The 17,061-nt window shown below is 43.8% G+C and overlaps 2 protein-coding genes across 2 annotated transcripts; both read right to left on the bottom strand.

Moving 5' to 3' along the window:
• Window positions 1-1,908: 1,908 nt before the first annotated feature.
• LOC105184544 (uncharacterized) lies at window positions 1,909-7,447 on the bottom strand. The gene is made up of 5 exons (XM_011143406.3): window positions 7,346-7,447; window positions 4,623-4,767; window positions 4,340-4,483; window positions 4,067-4,218; window positions 1,909-3,383 (listed from the first exon to the last, which is right to left on the bottom strand). The coding sequence occupies exons 1-5, from the start codon at window positions 7,432-7,434 to the stop codon at window positions 3,107-3,109; spliced, it is 807 nt and encodes a 268-aa protein (XP_011141708.1). The 5' UTR covers window positions 7,435-7,447; the 3' UTR covers window positions 1,909-3,106.
• Window positions 7,448-8,147: 700 nt separating this feature from the next.
• LOC105184545 (uncharacterized) lies at window positions 8,148-15,395 on the bottom strand. The gene is made up of 5 exons (XM_011143407.2): window positions 15,193-15,395; window positions 14,942-15,086; window positions 8,943-9,101; window positions 8,633-8,784; window positions 8,148-8,515 (listed from the first exon to the last, which is right to left on the bottom strand). The coding sequence occupies exons 1-5, from the start codon at window positions 15,378-15,380 to the stop codon at window positions 8,296-8,298; spliced, it is 864 nt and encodes a 287-aa protein (XP_011141709.2). The 5' UTR covers window positions 15,381-15,395; the 3' UTR covers window positions 8,148-8,295.
• Between the last annotated feature and the right edge of the window lie 1,666 nt (window positions 15,396-17,061).

The raw sequence follows: 17,061 nt of genomic DNA, 5'->3' as shown, positions 1-17,061 counted from the left end.
TGGGGTTATGTTGACAGATGCCCAAGTTTATTGCATGACGTCTATCACCTATTTATTTCGAGCACTGCTTACCGGCTAAAGCCATCTATAGGAAAACGGCGGAAGCAAAGTTGTACACCTAATATTAAAAATGTTGTATACTAACAAGATTATAAAGAAATAAAGAAATTACAGTCTAAATTTCTTAGAATGAAAAGAACGAATATCGCCTCATAAAACCCCCGTTACTTCCTTATAAAGCCCTATTAATATTGCTGTAGAAAGCCCTGTTGATGGACATGGCCTTGCAAGGCCCTCGTAACATCAGCTTGTAAGGACCCGTTAAATTATTTGTTACACATCTTGCAGGGCCCTTGTCTTTTTATCCCTACTAAGGTCCGATCATGTTAGGGAAAAATAATCAGAGCCTTGTTAATTTTTCCACTCGGAGTCTTACATACGCGACCGCGAGACTAATCGCTCGCTGCAAAGTTCGCTACGGAATTTATTTATCACCCTCCCGTCGCAACAATCCAGCCGCGCCGACAACCTCATGATGTTTCGCCGATATGCCGCTTGCCGCACGCGAGGCGCTCCGCGATACGCCCGTCACATCTGTAATTAATATGTCGGTCATACTCGCGGCTGACAGCGTCGCAGCGAGTACCGAGGGAAAATCGACCGTCTCGCACTCTCTCGGGAAAGTGAGTTCCGGCGGACTCACCGTAAATCCGCAAAGCTCAGCCTCGTCGAGACGCGATGTCAGCGATCTCCGCGACGCGCCGCGGTAACCGGCGATGCAGTTCATAATCCTTCGGCATGCAGGTATCGCGATCAATAATAGGCCACGACGAATAGATGGATATTAGGTACACGCAAAGACGGACAATAGCGGCTCGCACGCGCGCGCGCGCGCGCTCGGTCCGCTGTATATTGAGTATCTGATCCTGCAGCATGTAAAGCACAATCCGGGCAGGTATGGCGGATCATCGCGGATAATGCAGGCACGCGTCCGTCCTGTCGAGAAACGTCGCGCAGGCTACCTTGAGCCTGTGCAAGACGCTCCGCCGAGAGAGCGACACGAGAGAGAGAGAGAGAGAGGGCAAGCGAGGCTCTCTCTCTCTCTCTCTCTCTCTCGACGTACGCATCGCATTTGCGTGAGAGAGTTTGCGTAATTCCACGCGCGCGATGCGCCGGGAGATGTTTGCGTTTAACGGGAGGTCTACACCGGGCGACATTGCGCGCAATTTTGCAAACTGCCCGGAGACGTTCGATCGACGGGCGCGAAGTCGAGAGGCGGGAAAATTCTTGCTCCGCTCCTTTTCCGCCGTCCCGGAGACTCGCGGCCGCAAACCCGCAGCGGGCATCGTTGCCGCTGATTAAGTATATTGCGCGCGCGTTAATTAAACTTATACCGATTAAACCGCGACCTTCGCGCGTCTGGCTGCACCTGGTAACAGGCAACCACGCTCGCACGAACGTACCGCTCGTGTAATACTCGCTGGGGAAAAGCGCGCTATATCATTAGGCTCAACTCCCGGTATTAAGCCAATTCCCGTAATCGATCGAGTACACGCAGGTGAAGCAACAACGTCAGCTTGTAATCCCCCCTCGCCCTTCCTCCCCCCGTTAAAATTAATTCGAGTTCCACGCGCATATCCGCGTCTTCCTCCTCTCTCTCTCTCTCTCTGCCGCCCGGGCGAGGTCGGGGAACGGACTCGGCTCTCTGAGGGAATTCCGCGGCCGGCGAGTTCGCGGTCGCGAGGAGGAGACAGTGTCCTTAAACAGTGGCTTAAAAGCGGGCAACTGGGGCGAAATGAGGTGCGCGCGGGATATTAGCCGGCCGTATTAGCGGCTTGCATCGGCCCGGCTCGGCTCGGCCCGGCCCGGCGTTATCGATCACCTCGCGTCGCGGCGCCCGCAATGTTGTGCGTATAAACAGGATTACCGCGCGCGCTCCTCACGATATATCCCCGGAGACCATCCCGTGGATTTTCATAGAGCCATCTCTATGCAGATTGCGCTATCGCCGTTTGCGACGCCGATACTATACGCCAAGATGCGACGTGGCGCGGCTCCTCGGCCTCGGGGCGAAGGGGCGGGGGGCGGAGCGGGGAGCAGCCGAGCAAGTTTAATAAGATTAAGCGGCGGGAGTAGTACGTGCGAAGTTACCGCTCGACAATGTTGTAAGTTATGCATATTGATCGTCACTTTAGACGGGCTCGCCTCGGCCTGGCTCCATCGAAACTGCCGCACTTCGCTTATGAATACGTAGGATCTGCCTGCGCAACGCACGAATCACGAGATCCCTCTCTTTTCTCCCCCCCTCTCTCTCTCTCTCTCTCTCTCTCTCTCTCTCTCTCTGTCGTTCTCGTCGGTCGGTCGAGGAGGAACTGCGCCGCTAACTGTGTGTTGTTTGCAGACGGATTTCTTGGAAATAGGAATAGAGCGGGAGATGCAATGTCTATCGGGAGTCTCCAAGTTGACGTACGCCGAGTCATTGTAAATCAAGTATACGCCGTCTAGAGAAGCACTTGTCACTTTGTCATTAGTTCGTGCTTATCTTCCGGTCGCGGTAGTGTTGAACAATCGAGATAAGAGCGGGAATACGTTGTATCGCGTAAGAATAATTTCCACGCTCTCTCGGGAGCGTGCTTACTCAACTGTTTATTCAGCACGAGCGATTGTTTCGTTACACACATGTAATATTTCACATGACTAAAGATTGACTCAACTAGTTTAGAGGTATTGCAGACCAGCAGCGAAATTAGATTATTTTCGGGAAGTGAATTTTGCGCGACAATTACGCTGATGTGTGCGTCGAATTGATGATGCTTCGCAGCACGAAGCGCATGCGCATCAACAATCGCCGGTAATAATCGAGCGCCGAGTATTGCGGCGTTTATTGCGTGAGAAAAATGCCAGCCGAGCAACCCAGGCAGAGCAAAGATCGTGATGACAACAAAATGGCTGACGGGCATGATGACCAAATTATGATGAGAAAATTAGTTTTCCTCATCACTTTGACGTCATTCTGATGTCATCGTGATTTTCCGTTCTGTTCCTGGGAATATCCATGAACGATTCTGCGGATTTTCACGAATGGAAGAACGCAGCAGCGTAGAGGCTAATCGAGCTTGAAATCCAAAGTGTCGAGTTTAACGTCAAAAGTATCGATGCCGAAAGTGTCGAAATCGTAAGTCATTTCTGCTGGCGTCGCTAGCTCTTCATTGCTCGGCGGCCAAATCAGTTTATTCCACTCGTCGATCTTCGCTCCGAATATCTGCATGGCGCGCCGCTCGATGTGCGCCAGGACGTCTTTCTTGAAGATCGTCGTGACCGCCTTGGTCGCCAGGTTCAAGATGGAATCCAAGATGTGACCCTCGAATTTGATGTCATATTTCCTGCAAAACGTGAAGCGCTTAACGACGAGCGAACTGCACGAACACTCGCGTCGGCGCGGCGGTGGCACTCCGTAAAATCGTAAATTATAAATTAGCACGCGATTAAGCGCGCACATAAAACTCGCGTGTTGAAATTCCCGGCTAAACATTTCCAGCTTGATATTACGCCGTAGCATGCCGCGCGCCACGAGTAAAAGTGAAATGCCCGACTCGCGCGGGCGCGAGAGCTAACGAACGCGAGACTGGAAAATCAGGAAGGTGCGCTTTGTTAGCGCGATGGCAGATAAAATCTGACAAACATTTTTCTACACGGTGCCGATTACACGCGCCCGCTCGCGAGAGAGACGATTAGCTCGCAGTTATCGGCTTATAATTTCAGATACCGGCTCGCGCGATCGTTATCGTCGCAGTCGTTTCGCTACCGTGAATCTGCCGCGCAACTACGCAGATTTATCCTCGTGATGAAAACAATTGGTCGCGCGTTATCGCCCGTCGAACATCACTCGCGATATCGAAAGCTGATCAATATTTCTAGCGCTCCCCCCCCCTCCCTCTCTCTCTCTCTCTCTCTCTCTCTCTCTCTCTCTCTCTGTGTGTGTCTCTGTCTCTCCGCATGATCGCACGATCGTCTTTATGCGCGCATTCGAATCCGCGCAGAAAATGTAAAGAGGAACGATATTTACCCGACTACGACAAACTTGATCGAGTTGAGAGAGATGTAACGCTCGGCAAAATCGATCGTCAGCACGACTTTGAGCTTGAGTCTGTAGAAACGACCGTAAATGTCGCCCTGTCTACTGAACAGCATGTACTGTATATCGTACTGGTAGTTGAACTGTGAAAATTATAACGGGAGGTTAAATATCTCTCGCGTCTGTATTGGCTCTGCTAATTAGCGCAGCTGCATGGCCGCGTTCGATTAGCGCAACGCGGCATCACAGCCGGCTCGTTCTTACGTCCAAAACGTCGAATCCCAGGTCCATGTCGAGCGTCAGCTTTTGTTCGCTGTATCTTGCGACCACGTGGTCGGCGCGTTTCAACTTCGACAAATTCTGCAGCCAGCCGCTCTTCAGGTCGATGTGTCCTCCGAGTATACCAGGCTAAGAAACAAGTTGGACCGAGATAACGATGACGACAATTACAAATATAACGAGATAGATATTTCCGTATCCTACACGTGAGTATGGATACATCTTATGCCGTCTTATGCCAATGAAATCATCGCTTAGGGGAACGCACCAGGTTCGGCAAAAGACGGTCGGAGACATCGGCGAGCTCCATTGGGTCCATGCCATGTTCCAAGATGAATGCTTGCAACTGTGGCAACAGGCGGTCAAACGCCTTATCCAAGATAGCGGTATGTTCTACCGTGTAAACGGAGAGACTGCGGAGGGAACACACAGAAATGCACATCCTTTCAACGTCTCGCTTACGCTTACGCTTACTAAGCGGCTGGAGCGAAATTAAATTATAAATTATAAATTATTAGGAGGTTGAATTAATTCTGGTCCCTAGCAATAGATGGCTTTAGTGGCTTTAGTGGCAGGTTAATGGTTAGTGGGAATGTTGGGAAATCTGGCAACACTGAAAGTGACTTGACATCTCTCTATGACATGTGACAGTTTGCGCGCTATTGCTACTGATAGTTTCATTGTTTATACGCGTCTAAAATGGATCTAAAATGGATACAAAATTGCATTTTCGACATTCATTACTTTTTTTATTTGATTGGAAAAAATCGGCAACTGAAGCTCATAAAATGCTTGTCACAACTTATGGTGATTGTAGTTTTCAACTGTAAATTTTGGTTTCAATCATTCAAAAGTAGTGATTTCAATTTTAGCGACAAAGAACGTATTGGTTAACCAAAAACAATTCGAAGATTCTGGTTTGCAAGTATTATTGAATAAAAACACTACTCAAACGGAAAAAACAATTGGTTGAATAACTCAACGTCGATAAATCAACAATTTCTAAACGCTTACCAACACGCCAACGGCAAAAAATGTGAAAAAAAGGCGAATTGATTCCACACGAATTGAGTGAAAGTGCCATCGCAAATCGTTCGAATATCTGCCATGTCTGCTTGCCAGATAGAAAAAAAGTTTTCATGGTGAATTGCAACTGGAGATGAAATGTGGATTTATTTTGATAATCCAAAGCGAAAAAATTCATAGGTTGATCCAGGCCATCCAATCATCAACATCAAACCAAAACGAGACATTTATGGTTAGAAAGCAATTTGCTTTCTATTTGTATTTGCTGGGATGTGGAAGATGTGGCGTGTTATGAGCTTCCGAATGAAACCGAATGAAACAGTTACGGGGGAGCGATACCAGCAGCAATTGAACAAATTGAATGATGAATTGATGAAGAAAAGGCTAACGATAGCCAGCAATAGATGAGATGATTACGCAAAGTGATTCTTTTGCACGATAATGCTCGTCCACATGTTATTTTAATCGTTAAACAAACATTGTTAGAGCTCGAATGGGAGATCTCCTTCTGCACCCAGCGTACTCTTCACACCTAGCGTCATCTGATTATCATCCATTCCGATCGACGCTTTGGCGAATATGCCAAGTTTTCCAAAAGTAACAGACCCCCCATCCTATCTCAGAATCTATGCATTATAGGGAAAAATGACCCGAAAAGAAGTTTTAGGGTTTGTAAAGTTCTGTTTCTCTGTGACCACAAATTTGTCGTTGACCTCGACTTTGAAGGTCAACTTGCGTTTTTTAAATGGCAACCCCTATTTTTTATTGCACTGTTTTTTTCCACCAATTAATTTGAACAACTTTTGTCCAAAACATTTTTTTATTTGCCTAATATTTTTTTAGATATTTGAGAAAAACTTGATGACTTTTTCAATATTTAACTTACGATATCTCGCTAACTATTCGTCGGAAGAAAAAGTGGTGGGACGAGACTTCCTTGCTTTATTTAGTCTCAAGAATATATTGTTACAATAGTGCTCTGATCTTTGTTAATGTGATGATTTTGAAATTTCCAAAAGTCAGTAAGTTAACAAAAGTCTGGGCGCTATTGTAACAATATATTCTTGAGACTAAATAAAGCAAGAAAGTCTAGTGCTATTTTTTCTTCCGACGAATAGTTAGCGAGATATCGTAAGTTAAATATTGAAATAGTCATCAAGTTTTCCTGAAATGTCTCAAAAAATATTAGGTAAATAAAAAGATGTCTTAGACAAAAGTTGTTCAAATTAATTGGTAGAAAAAACAGTATAATAAGAAATAGGGGGTTCCCATTTAAAAAATGCAAGTTGACTTTCAAATGACCTTCAAGGTTGAGATCAAGGTCAAATTTGAGGTCACAAAAACAAAACTTCCCTAAACCCTAAAACTTTTGTCGAGTCATTTTTCCCTATAATGCATAGATTCTGAGATAGGGGGATCCGTTACTTTTGGAAAACTTGGTATATACTTCAATAATTACAAGGACGTGCAAAAATGGGAATTGAATTGCTTCGAGAGACAAATCGTTCTATCGTCGCGGAATCGTCATGTTGCCAAAATGGTGGGAAGGAGTCGCAGCTAACGACGGAAAATATTTTGATTGATGTAAATTTAACCATTTCTTTAAAATAAAGATAAAAAGATTGACATAATAAAATCCGAATTAATTCAACCTTCTAATACAAAGTAAATAATCTTCGTAAATATACCATTCGCGACATTAATGACGCGCGATGTTTTCGAAGATTCGTGGTTGAAAACAACGCGGAGATTCAGTTGGGCTTTAGAAGAGACCAAACAATGGCATGAAGATAATGTAAAATCGTGACTGTCAGAGGATTACGAGATGAATCCCGCTTGATAACGTTCTGATTGAACGAAGATGTCGGCTTTATCCGAGAATAAGAGATATGGCGAAATATCTCGCCTCGACATTTCTACACGACTCAAAAATTTGCTTAATTAACTATCAGCATATAGACTTACAGGCCTTGCTTGTCTGAGAAAGACGCAGCATCGCTGCGCGCAAACACCGCGATCACCAGCACGAGAGCTAATTGCACCTGGCCGACCATGATTGTACTGACACTGGAATTACGATTGGTCAGGTAGTCTCCTCAAGTTTTATTGCCATCGAATCTCGTCTTATCAGCAATCTTTGTTCGATAACATATTACTGATGGATAAAAGCGACAAATCTATTTGAAAAAGATATCTCATAGGAAAGGTTCTTGTGACTTATTGTCTTTATTCGTCTTATTTTTATTTTCATATCAAATACACGAAACCACGAAGAAAATATGTTTACCGTACGGTCGTCGGGTCAGTGAGAAGATCAATTTCCAATTTTGAAGACGTCGCAGATGCATGTCGAGATAACAATGCTGATAATGTTCCGCTGACAAAACGTCGAAAAAATATCGCAAATAAGATTGCGATACTACTTGATTGACGAACAATTTATATCACCAGAAATTGCGAAATTAAATTAAGGTTAAATTTGTCCTACGAACCCGAGCTTCTCGTCAAACCCAACATATGTTAACAACAGAATAGAAAGAAATATAAGCAGACGCAACTTCAACGGTTCAACAGTGCAATATATATATATATATATTTATAAAACAAAACAAGATTTACAGAATTAGATAAACAACAAGCTGATAAACCAGAAGCTTTACATTACATTACATAAATCACATTGCGAGCGTATAACGAGACCATATTTTTCTAAAATCTAAGGAACACCTAAGGAAAACAACATCGAATTGCGAAACAAGAATGTGTGACGCGATAACGCTTGTCCGAGATCTTCGATATGAAGCACGAGGAGCGCGATAGTGTTCCTTAATATTTTTCTCAAATGTCAAACAAAGAGACGTGATATCGCTCGTTGGCGCTCAAACGATCGGCGTGTGCAATGTCTGTTGCAGCAATCAATAGTGCCCGAATAATATATCCTGGAAGAATCGAAACTTCATTTCGGGTGACGTATTACGATTTATTTCGCTCACGTATTGTCCGATTATTTCCGTCACCCTCGTCTCCAACGTTTGCGCAATTTTGTTCTTATTGAGTGTAGCGAAAATGTCGGCGATCAGAGAGAGTACGAAATGTCTCCATCCGGTCTTATCTTGAATAATCACGTTCTCGAAGCTGCAATAATACAGGAATTAAGCTCATGGGAAAGATCTCGTCACGCGACTGACGAGCACAGATTTATCGCGGTGAACTGTAAGCCCCGATACTTGGCTGAAAATTATTGAAAATTACTCGAAAGGCTGCAATCGGAACTTGTCGAGAGTCAGCATGTAATCCGTCGTGTTGAACGAGACGATGGTACTGGCGCGTACTTGCTTAGCATCGGCCGTGGCCATACCTTCGGGATGGAGGATCCGCAATTTCAGGTCGTACTTGTACGCTATCTGTGTGGCCGGAAAGAGAGAGAGAGAGAGAGAGAGAGAGAGAGATTATTCGCGTGACAACGCGAAACAACGCGTGCAATGACAGCTATCTTATTCGCCACTTCATCGTTGTTTTATCGAGAAGGTAAAGATCGAGAGCGAAGTTCATCTGTAATTACCGCAAACAATGGGAATTCGGTGTCGATCGCCAGCGTGATCATCCTGTTCTCGTAAGTCAAGGTAGCGTCGGTGAACCTCAGCTGAGATAAACCTTTGAGTTCTCCCGAGTGCAGAATGAGGTTGGCTTTGTACGAGATTAGCGGGATGCCCGGGAACGGCTAAGTGGTGCAACATTAATAACAGTGTCGAGACATCGCGTACATACAGGGTGAGGGAAAAAGATGGAAACCTTTAAAAATCTCGAAAGATATATAAGTTTTATGGAAAAGTGTTTCAGACCAGAGTTATAAGGCTCAAAACGATGTGTTTACTGATCTTATCAGTTTGACTTTGAGTGGCGTTGCCAAGGTCAGGTCAAAGTTAACTTATTTTTTTTTTAAACAGAAACTCCCATTTTTTATTACATAATCTTTTCTACGAATTAACTTGAACAACTCTTGTCTGAAACATTTTTTTATTTACCCAATATGTTTCGAGATATTTAAGGAAAACTTGATGACTTTTTCAATACTCAACTTACGATATCTCGCTAACTATTTTTGTCAGAAGAAAAAAACTGGTACTAGACCTTTTTACTCTATTTGGTCTCAAGAACATACTGTTGTGTAATAGTTCCCTAACTTTTGTTAACTTATTGACTTTTGGAAATTTCAAAATCATCAAATTAACAAAAGTCAGGGTACTATTGTAACAATATATTTTTGAGACCAAGTAGAATGAAAAAGTCTAATAGCATTTTCTCTCTCCGACAAATAGTTGGCGAGTAAGTTAAATATTAAAATAGTTTCCGAGTTTTCCTTAAATATCTCAGAAAATATTAAGCAAATAGAAAAGTGTTTCAGACAACAGTTGTTCAAATTAATTGGCAGAAAAAGTGTAATATAATAAAAAATTGGGGTTTCTGTTTAAAAAAAAAAATAAGTTGACCTTGACCTGACCTTGGCAACGCCACTCAAGGTCAAACTGATAAGATCAATAAATATATCGTTTTGAACCTTATAACTTTTGTCCGAAACACTTTTCCAAAACTTATATCCTTCGAGATTTTTAAAGGTTTCCATCTTTTTTCCTCAGTCTGTAGATACTGCAGAAATTGAGTATACTAAGGAGGGGCCAATTAAGTTCAGTAACTTCGTTACTGAAACCACCACCGATGTTAGAGTTAAACTCTAACTTCGCGAACGATGAAGGTGGAACTTTGTTGGCGACCGAATTCGCGATGGTTTGACGACGCGTGTTGGGTCGTTTCGCGCAAATTTGAACAAAATCTTCCACCCCATTACGTGCGTTCACGTTGATGCATCTCGGGCTACTTGAGAGGGTTCCCCCTGTTGAAACTTCACAACTTCCGCGCCGCAATTATGTCACCGGCAGCATCACGACACATTATAACCTCGTCTCGTCTTAATTATACCACATTAATTAGACTCGATCGTGTTCTGCGCAGCATGTGCGCGTTCGATATAGCGCTGCGTATCAAAGTACAAGTTCGAAAATGAAATACGATATCGCGTGTTATCAGCACAATCGGTACGCAATGTATGCAGAAAAGGAGTTCCCATCGGAGTTCCAATCAAATGCGGAATCGAGACCGGTCAACAATTTGATAAAACGTACAGAATTTTGCGGTCGCTCGTCGTGTCCGCCTAATCTCCATGCGAAGCAACGATGCATGTCTCATCTGAAATGCTTTCTCAAACATTCTCCACACACTTGGGATCTCCTCGCGTGATCGCAGCGATCAATAACGATCTCGCCCGCGTCTGAAGCAAAAAGTAACAATTCCGACCGTCGTCAAAGGACCAACGCGAAATTGCGCACACCGGAAGCATTGATGAAGCAATGAAAAAGTGGCCTCATAACGGGTCTGCTTCTTTTCGAAGAACTTCTGAACTAGTGCAATAAGTTAAAGTGAGAGAAAAAACAGCTGTTTCACTTTAACTTATTGCACTAGTTCAGAACTTCTCCGAAGAAGAACAGACCTATAGGGTCTGTCCTTTTCAGCTGAACTAGCGCTATACTTGTATTTCTTTTTAATTGTACCGGTTCAGAACTGGAACTGACGAGTACGAGCGAAAGTTCAAAGTTCATAGATGCAGAAATGCCAGATAGAATAGAAAAGAATGTCACAGTGCAGGGAACGCAACACGCAGTATTGCGGCTGTTAATGATTCTTCAGACGAAGATTTTATTTAACCTTCATGTACCTCTGTTATACACATAGAACCTGTCTATCGATGAAGAACATGATGGTGATATACTATTATTTTATAATTGGCATAGTTGATTAATATTAGGAAGTTGAATTAGTTCTGGTCCGTAGCAATAGCTAAACTTCAATAACAAGTTAATGGTTAGTACGAATGTTGAAATTTGGCAACACACATTAAAAGAAAGATTTGACATTTCTCCATGACATGATATGACAGTTTGCACGCCATTGGCTTACTGATAGTCTTATTGTTTATACGGGTCTAAAATGGATCGTACAAAATTGCATCTCCGACATTCATCATTTTTTTGTTTGATTTGAAAAAATTGGCAACTGAAGCTCATGAAATGCTTGTTGCAACTTATAGCGATCAAGCCTCCATCGTATTCCAACTAAATTTTCGTAAATTTCGGTTTCAACGACTCAAAAGCGGTGATTTTAATTTGAGTGACAAAGAACGTACTGGTCAAGCAAAAAATTCAAAGATTCTGAGTTGCAAGCATTATCGAATGAAAACACCGCTTAAATGGAGAAACAATTGGCTGAACGCTCAACGTCGATAAATTGACAATTTCTAAACGCCTACACGCCATGGGAAAGATTCAAAAGGAAGGCAAATTGGTTCCATATGAATTGAGTGAAAGTGCCATTGCAAATCATTTGAATATCACTGCGTCTTTGCTTGCCAGACAGAAAAGAAGAGTTTTTTGTGGCAAAAATTTAATTGCAGATGAAAAGTGGATTTTTATTTTGATAATTCAAAGCGAAAGATCATGGGCTGATCCAGGACAACCATCAACATCGACACGAACAAAACGGAACATTCACGGTCACAAAGCAACGCTCTGTATTTGGAAGGTGTGATGTAAAAGCGTCGGTTCGGTTTTGGAAGCCGTGAGCTTCCAAAACCGAATGAAACAGTTCAGGGGGAGCGATACCAGCAACAACAATTGAATAAATCGAATGATGAATTGATGTAAAAGAGGCCAGCGATAGACGCAAAGTAATTCTTTTGCACGATAATGCTCGTCCACATGTTGCTTCAACCGTTAAACAAACATTGTTTGAGAGCTCGAATGAGAAATCCTCCCGCACTTAGCGTACTCTCCAAACCTAGCGCCATCTAATTACTATTTATTTATTCCGATCGACGCTTTGGTGAATATACATTTCAATAATTACAAGGACGTGCAAAAATGGGGATTGGATCACTTCGAGAGACAAATCGTTCTATCGTCGCGGAATCGCTATGTCGCCAGAAAGATGCGAAAAAGTCGCAGCTAACGACGGAAAATATTTTGGTTGATGCAAATTTAACCATTTCTTTAAAATAAAGATAAAAAATTGATAAAATATGACCAGAATTAATTGAACCTCCTGATACAAAGCATAATCTTCGCAAATACACCATTCGCAACATTAATGATGCTCTCGCGATGTTTTCTAAAATTCGTAGTTGAAAACAACGCGGAGATTTAGTTGGGAGATTCAGATGAGACCGAACAAGAATGGCAGAGAGATAATGTAAAATCGCGACTGTCAGAGAATTACGAGATGAATCCCTCTTCTGATTGAACGTGCTGATTGACGAAGATGCTGGATTTATGGTATAAATTTTACCCTCGCAATGTACTGAACTGTTTGCACGTACCATCTCCAGACTTAGTGCAAGCAATATGGTGAATTGTTGCCAAGTTGCACTGCTGGAAAGAACAGTAACATCTGACGTCATTTCTGCCAGAAAGGATACTTCAGGGGATACACTTGAATTAATGCAGAAAGTTCAGCTGGAAAGAACGAACCTAAAGTCTGTTCTCTTTCGAAGAACTTCTGAACTAGCGCGACAAGTTAGAGTGAAAGAGAGAGAGAGAGAGAGAGAGAGAGAGAGAGAGATGTATTCTCTCACTCTAACTTACTGCACTGGTTCAGAAGTTCTTCGAAAAAGAACAGACGTCTAATGTTCAGGAAGCGCAGAGATATCCTGCGCTTTTAGCCGCCCATCTCTCTCCTTTCTCTCCATCGAGAGACCTGAGCCGGGAACAATAGCGGCGCATGCTCAGAGCTAAGTTAACCTTTATGATGGGACTTGGCGAACTTCCTACTAATCGCTAAACCCGCAGCGTGCAGCAAACAAATATAACAGCACTGCATATCGCAGAGTAACAGTTGACTAACGCGAGTCGCACAATCGATCTTCTCGATTGGAAATGCTCTCGAGGTCTCCCTCCCTGCCCGATTTCACTCAATTCTACGACGTTATCGTGAGAAAGCAAGTAGCCCGAGTCTGCCTAAGCGTTTCGTGCTCGTTGAACGTGCCACTGAACTTGAACTCGCCTCCTACGAGCGGGTGAAACGCCGTTTTCACTCTCGCTCCAAGTTCAAAGCTGTCGCGCGCGCGCGCGCGCGCGCGCGCGTCGGCCTTGGCGAGCGTCAAAAATGGGATCGCGGCGAAAACCTCGCCGCGCGGCGAGACCTCGGCGCCTGACCGTGATTCAACGCGGCCCAAGGTTCGCCGGCAGGAAAGTGTCATCCCCGGTTTCACTTTCGCTCTCGTCCAAGGCCCAACTCGTCGATTTCGCTCTCTACGGCCCCGAGAGCGAGTACGGCGGCTTTCGCCGCCGCGACCCGCTGACCTCGAATCCCCGCTTTCGACCCCGAATGCCAGCTTTCTCCCGATTTTCGCGACAACCTGCCGCCTGGCGGCCGCGCCGCGGCCGATTACGAGCGAGCGCGCCGCGTTTACCGTAACAACGACTCTCTCGAGCTCGCGCGTTACGTAAACGACCAGTTTCTCGTTGTCGGGGCACCATCGCCGTTGGGATCCTGCTTGGCCGGCTTGGATTAGTGCTTATTTGCCAGGTTTCTTCTTTTATCTCACTCGTCGTGACCGAATATACTCGTCCTCGGGGTAGATGGTAATGGCGCGTCGCACAGTGGGACCAGATGACATTTTTCGGGGCTCAAAATTCTCTAGAGACCTCGAGAGAACTGCCAGCTGATCATCGACACCAATCGATGAGGTTGATCCTGAATAAAGAGATCCAGAGAGATCTGTCCAGCCGAAATTTTGAAAAAATTATCGGTTCAGGGTTCGTGGGTTTAGAGGGTTTGTCTTCAAAGTTTCGAGGCTCGAACTTAATGTTTTATAGCCGAGAATATTCAACGTCGAGTATTATTAGGTTCTCGAGCTATGACTAGATTGGACTAGTTCTTGGACTATTAATTTGGAGCTCTTAATATATACGGCTTCATGCATCCACGAGCTAAAAACGAGCTCTCGGATTGACAGATTTCTAGGTTGATGGGCTTAAGACTCGAAATCTCTCGTTTCCGTTTTGTGCGGGTCTATATTTGATGTTTTCGTATTTTGGGCATATGAGTTTTGAGTTAATGGGTTTCTGCTTCAAAATCGATAAATCTCTCGAGGTGTCTGTTGATTGGTTTCATAGTTTCAATCCGCTGAATACGCTATTAGATAGAAATAAGTATCGAATAATGAGTATTTCACAAGTTTCTCGCGTCTAACGATAATTTTTCCCCTTTTGGGACTAGTAATTCGAGAACAAAATTCTTTTTTTAATTTTGGCAAGACAGATCTCTTTGGAATTTATTCAGGATCAACCCCTCATCCATTGGTGTCGATGATCGCTTAGAAATGCAGGTCTCTAGAGAATTTTGAACCAAAAAAATATCATCTGTGGGTCCGTTGTTTTCAGATTTCAAGATCACCAGGTGTGAAGTTCCCGCGATTGCGAAACTAAGCTTGCTCGCGAGAGCGTTACGTACCACCCAAAATTCTCTCTGAATATTGTCGAGTGAATACGGGTCCAGGTTGTTCTCGATGATGCGCTGCGAGAGCCATGGGATCAAGTCTTCCAGGGCTTTACGTACGTTAACGTACGTTCTCAAGTCCTCGGGCAGGATGTTGTTCCTGCGGAATTGCTCAAAAAGTTTACCACCTCGGGTATCAGAGTAACGTAAGAGTGAAACCCGACAAGATATACCAAGGTGCCAAGGGAGAGGCGTCGTTTACTTACGGGACATCCGGAGTTTCCGCGGAAACCAGAGCAACGAGCGTAAAGACTATGTAAATGAGCTTCATGGCGATCGCGATGAGACTATGTCTCCCTCGAGTAACGTCGTTCTTATAAATCCCGGAGAGATACGGAATGAGTAAGTTGTCGAGTTTAACTCGTGAATCTCTTTGTAATCTCGTTAATGTCATTAATTTATCGCCGACTACCGCGAAGCGAGACACTTTTCGATCAAGCGTACTTCATCGCGCTTAATGTGGCTTAATGAGCAAAGGAAGAGTATATACCAACGAATGAAAACAAAAGGAGTGCCAGCGTAGAAGATGACACATGATGTATACACATGACGAAATGCGTGCTTGATAAGAAAGAACTGAGAAATCGCGTGCGCTAATATTCTCGTCAAACGATCTGAAATGTCCTTCTATTATCGTGACATCAACACCTGCCGGCACCGTCGCACCGCTACAGGAAGAGCCTATTAATAGACTTCCTGGCGGCATAAAAATGTTCACAATAAATAAAGGGTACTGCAGAAGTTTTGACGAGTTTCCTCAAAGATCTCGTGACTAATTCAGTTTCACAGCAGCGCTCTTGCAAATATGTACTAAGAAAAAAGGTTTTGTTGGGTTACTGGGGAAACACCAGTAACCGCAACAAAATGGTTTGTTAATGCGGCAAATGACTCCGTAGTGGTGACAAATGATTTGTTACTCGTGATTTGTTATTCTAACCAACAATTTTTATGGGAACAGATGGTATTTTGTTATGTCAATCCAACAAATCAAAAATCTTCGATTCGTTGGCAATACAGAATATGAGCAAAGGTTAGAAATTATTGGGTGAGTGCAAAAGTTCGTGCGGAGTTTCAATAGATGGAGTTATAAGCGTCGTAAAGTGTTGTCATTAATACTTCCATCTACATATTATATAACGTTGGAAAGGTGACGTCTTCAGCTGTTATTAAAAAAAAAATCATTTGTTTTCATACAAACTGCTTCGAGAAATATCACTTTAAAAATGAGTATCGATAAGGTGCATTTACGGCATGTTATGCTTTACGAGTTTCGGAAGGGAATAAACGTTGCCGCAGCCGTAAAAAACATTCAGGATGTTTGTCAGGATGAAGCACCAGCTAAACGAACTGTGGAAAAATGGCTTGCTAAATTTCGGCGCGGAGAATTTAACCTTGAAGACGAGCCACGCTCTGGTCGACCTTCTGACATTGATGACGATGTTTTGCGTACTTTAGTGCTCAATAATCCGCGAATTTCAACAGAAGAAGTTGCTACAGCACTAAACGTTGACCGATCAACCGCTTTTCGGCGTTTAAAAAAGATGGGATTCGATTTGAAGCTCGATATATGGGTGCCCCATTTGCTGACCGAGAAGAACAAAATCAAGCGAATTTCTGCAGCCGTTTCTTTACTCGGGCGGCTCAATAACGAGTCGTTTTTGGATCGACTAGTGACGGGCGATGAGAAATGGGTCCTCTACAACAATGTTCAGCGCAAACGGACATGGAAACAATCAGGTGAGCATGGTGACGCAATGCCAAAGGCCAGTTTGCACCCGATGAAGGTGATGCTCTCTGTTTGGTGGGATTGCAAAGGCATAATCTATTTCGAGCTTCTCCCCGCTGGCGAAACGATTGATTCGGACAAGTACTGTCGCCAATTAACCAATCTGAATCGAGAAATAAAAGAGAAACGTCCGATTTTGTCAAATCGCAAGGGAGTCGTCTTTCATCACGACAACGCCAGACCACACGTTTCGAAAAAGACGCTGCGCAAACTGAAGAGCCTGAAATGGGATGTCTTAACGCATCCACCGTATTCTCCTGATATCGCACCATCTGACTATCACTTGTTC

This window comes from Harpegnathos saltator, unplaced genomic scaffold (assembly GCF_003227715.2).
Source record: "Harpegnathos saltator strain DR-91 unplaced genomic scaffold, Hsal_v8.6 scaffold124, whole genome shotgun sequence".
NCBI classification, from domain to species: Eukaryota; Metazoa; Arthropoda; class Insecta; order Hymenoptera; family Formicidae; genus Harpegnathos; species Harpegnathos saltator.
This window is presented reverse-complemented; position numbering and strand designations above follow the sequence as displayed.

What these genes read in the sequence shown, in the direction of transcription:
- LOC105184545 (XM_011143407.2), bottom strand. Translation starts at nt 15,380, where the DNA reads ATGACATTAACGAGATTACAAAGAGATTCACGAGTTAAACTCGACAAC. An exon ending in GCGGAAACTCCGGATGTCCC is followed by an intron (nt 15,087 to 15,192) that starts GTAAGTAAACGA and finishes GCAATTCCGCAG; the next exon opens with GAACAACATCCTGCCCGAGG. An exon ending in TTCAGAGAGAATTTTGGGTG is followed by an intron (nt 9,102 to 14,941) that starts GTACGTAACGCT and finishes TGCACCACTTAG; the next exon opens with CCGTTCCCGGGCATCCCGCT.
- LOC105184544 (XM_011143406.3), bottom strand. Translation starts at nt 7,434, where the DNA reads ATGGTCGGCCAGGTGCAATTAGCTCTCGTGCTGGTGATCGCGGTGTTT. An exon ending in ACCGTCTTTTGCCGAACCTG is followed by an intron (nt 4,484 to 4,622) that starts GTGCGTTCCCCT and finishes CTTGTTTCTTAG; the next exon opens with CCTGGTATACTCGGAGGACA. An exon ending in TGGGATTCGACGTTTTGGAC is followed by an intron (nt 4,219 to 4,339) that starts GTAAGAACGAGC and finishes TAATTTTCACAG; the next exon opens with TTCAACTACCAGTACGATAT.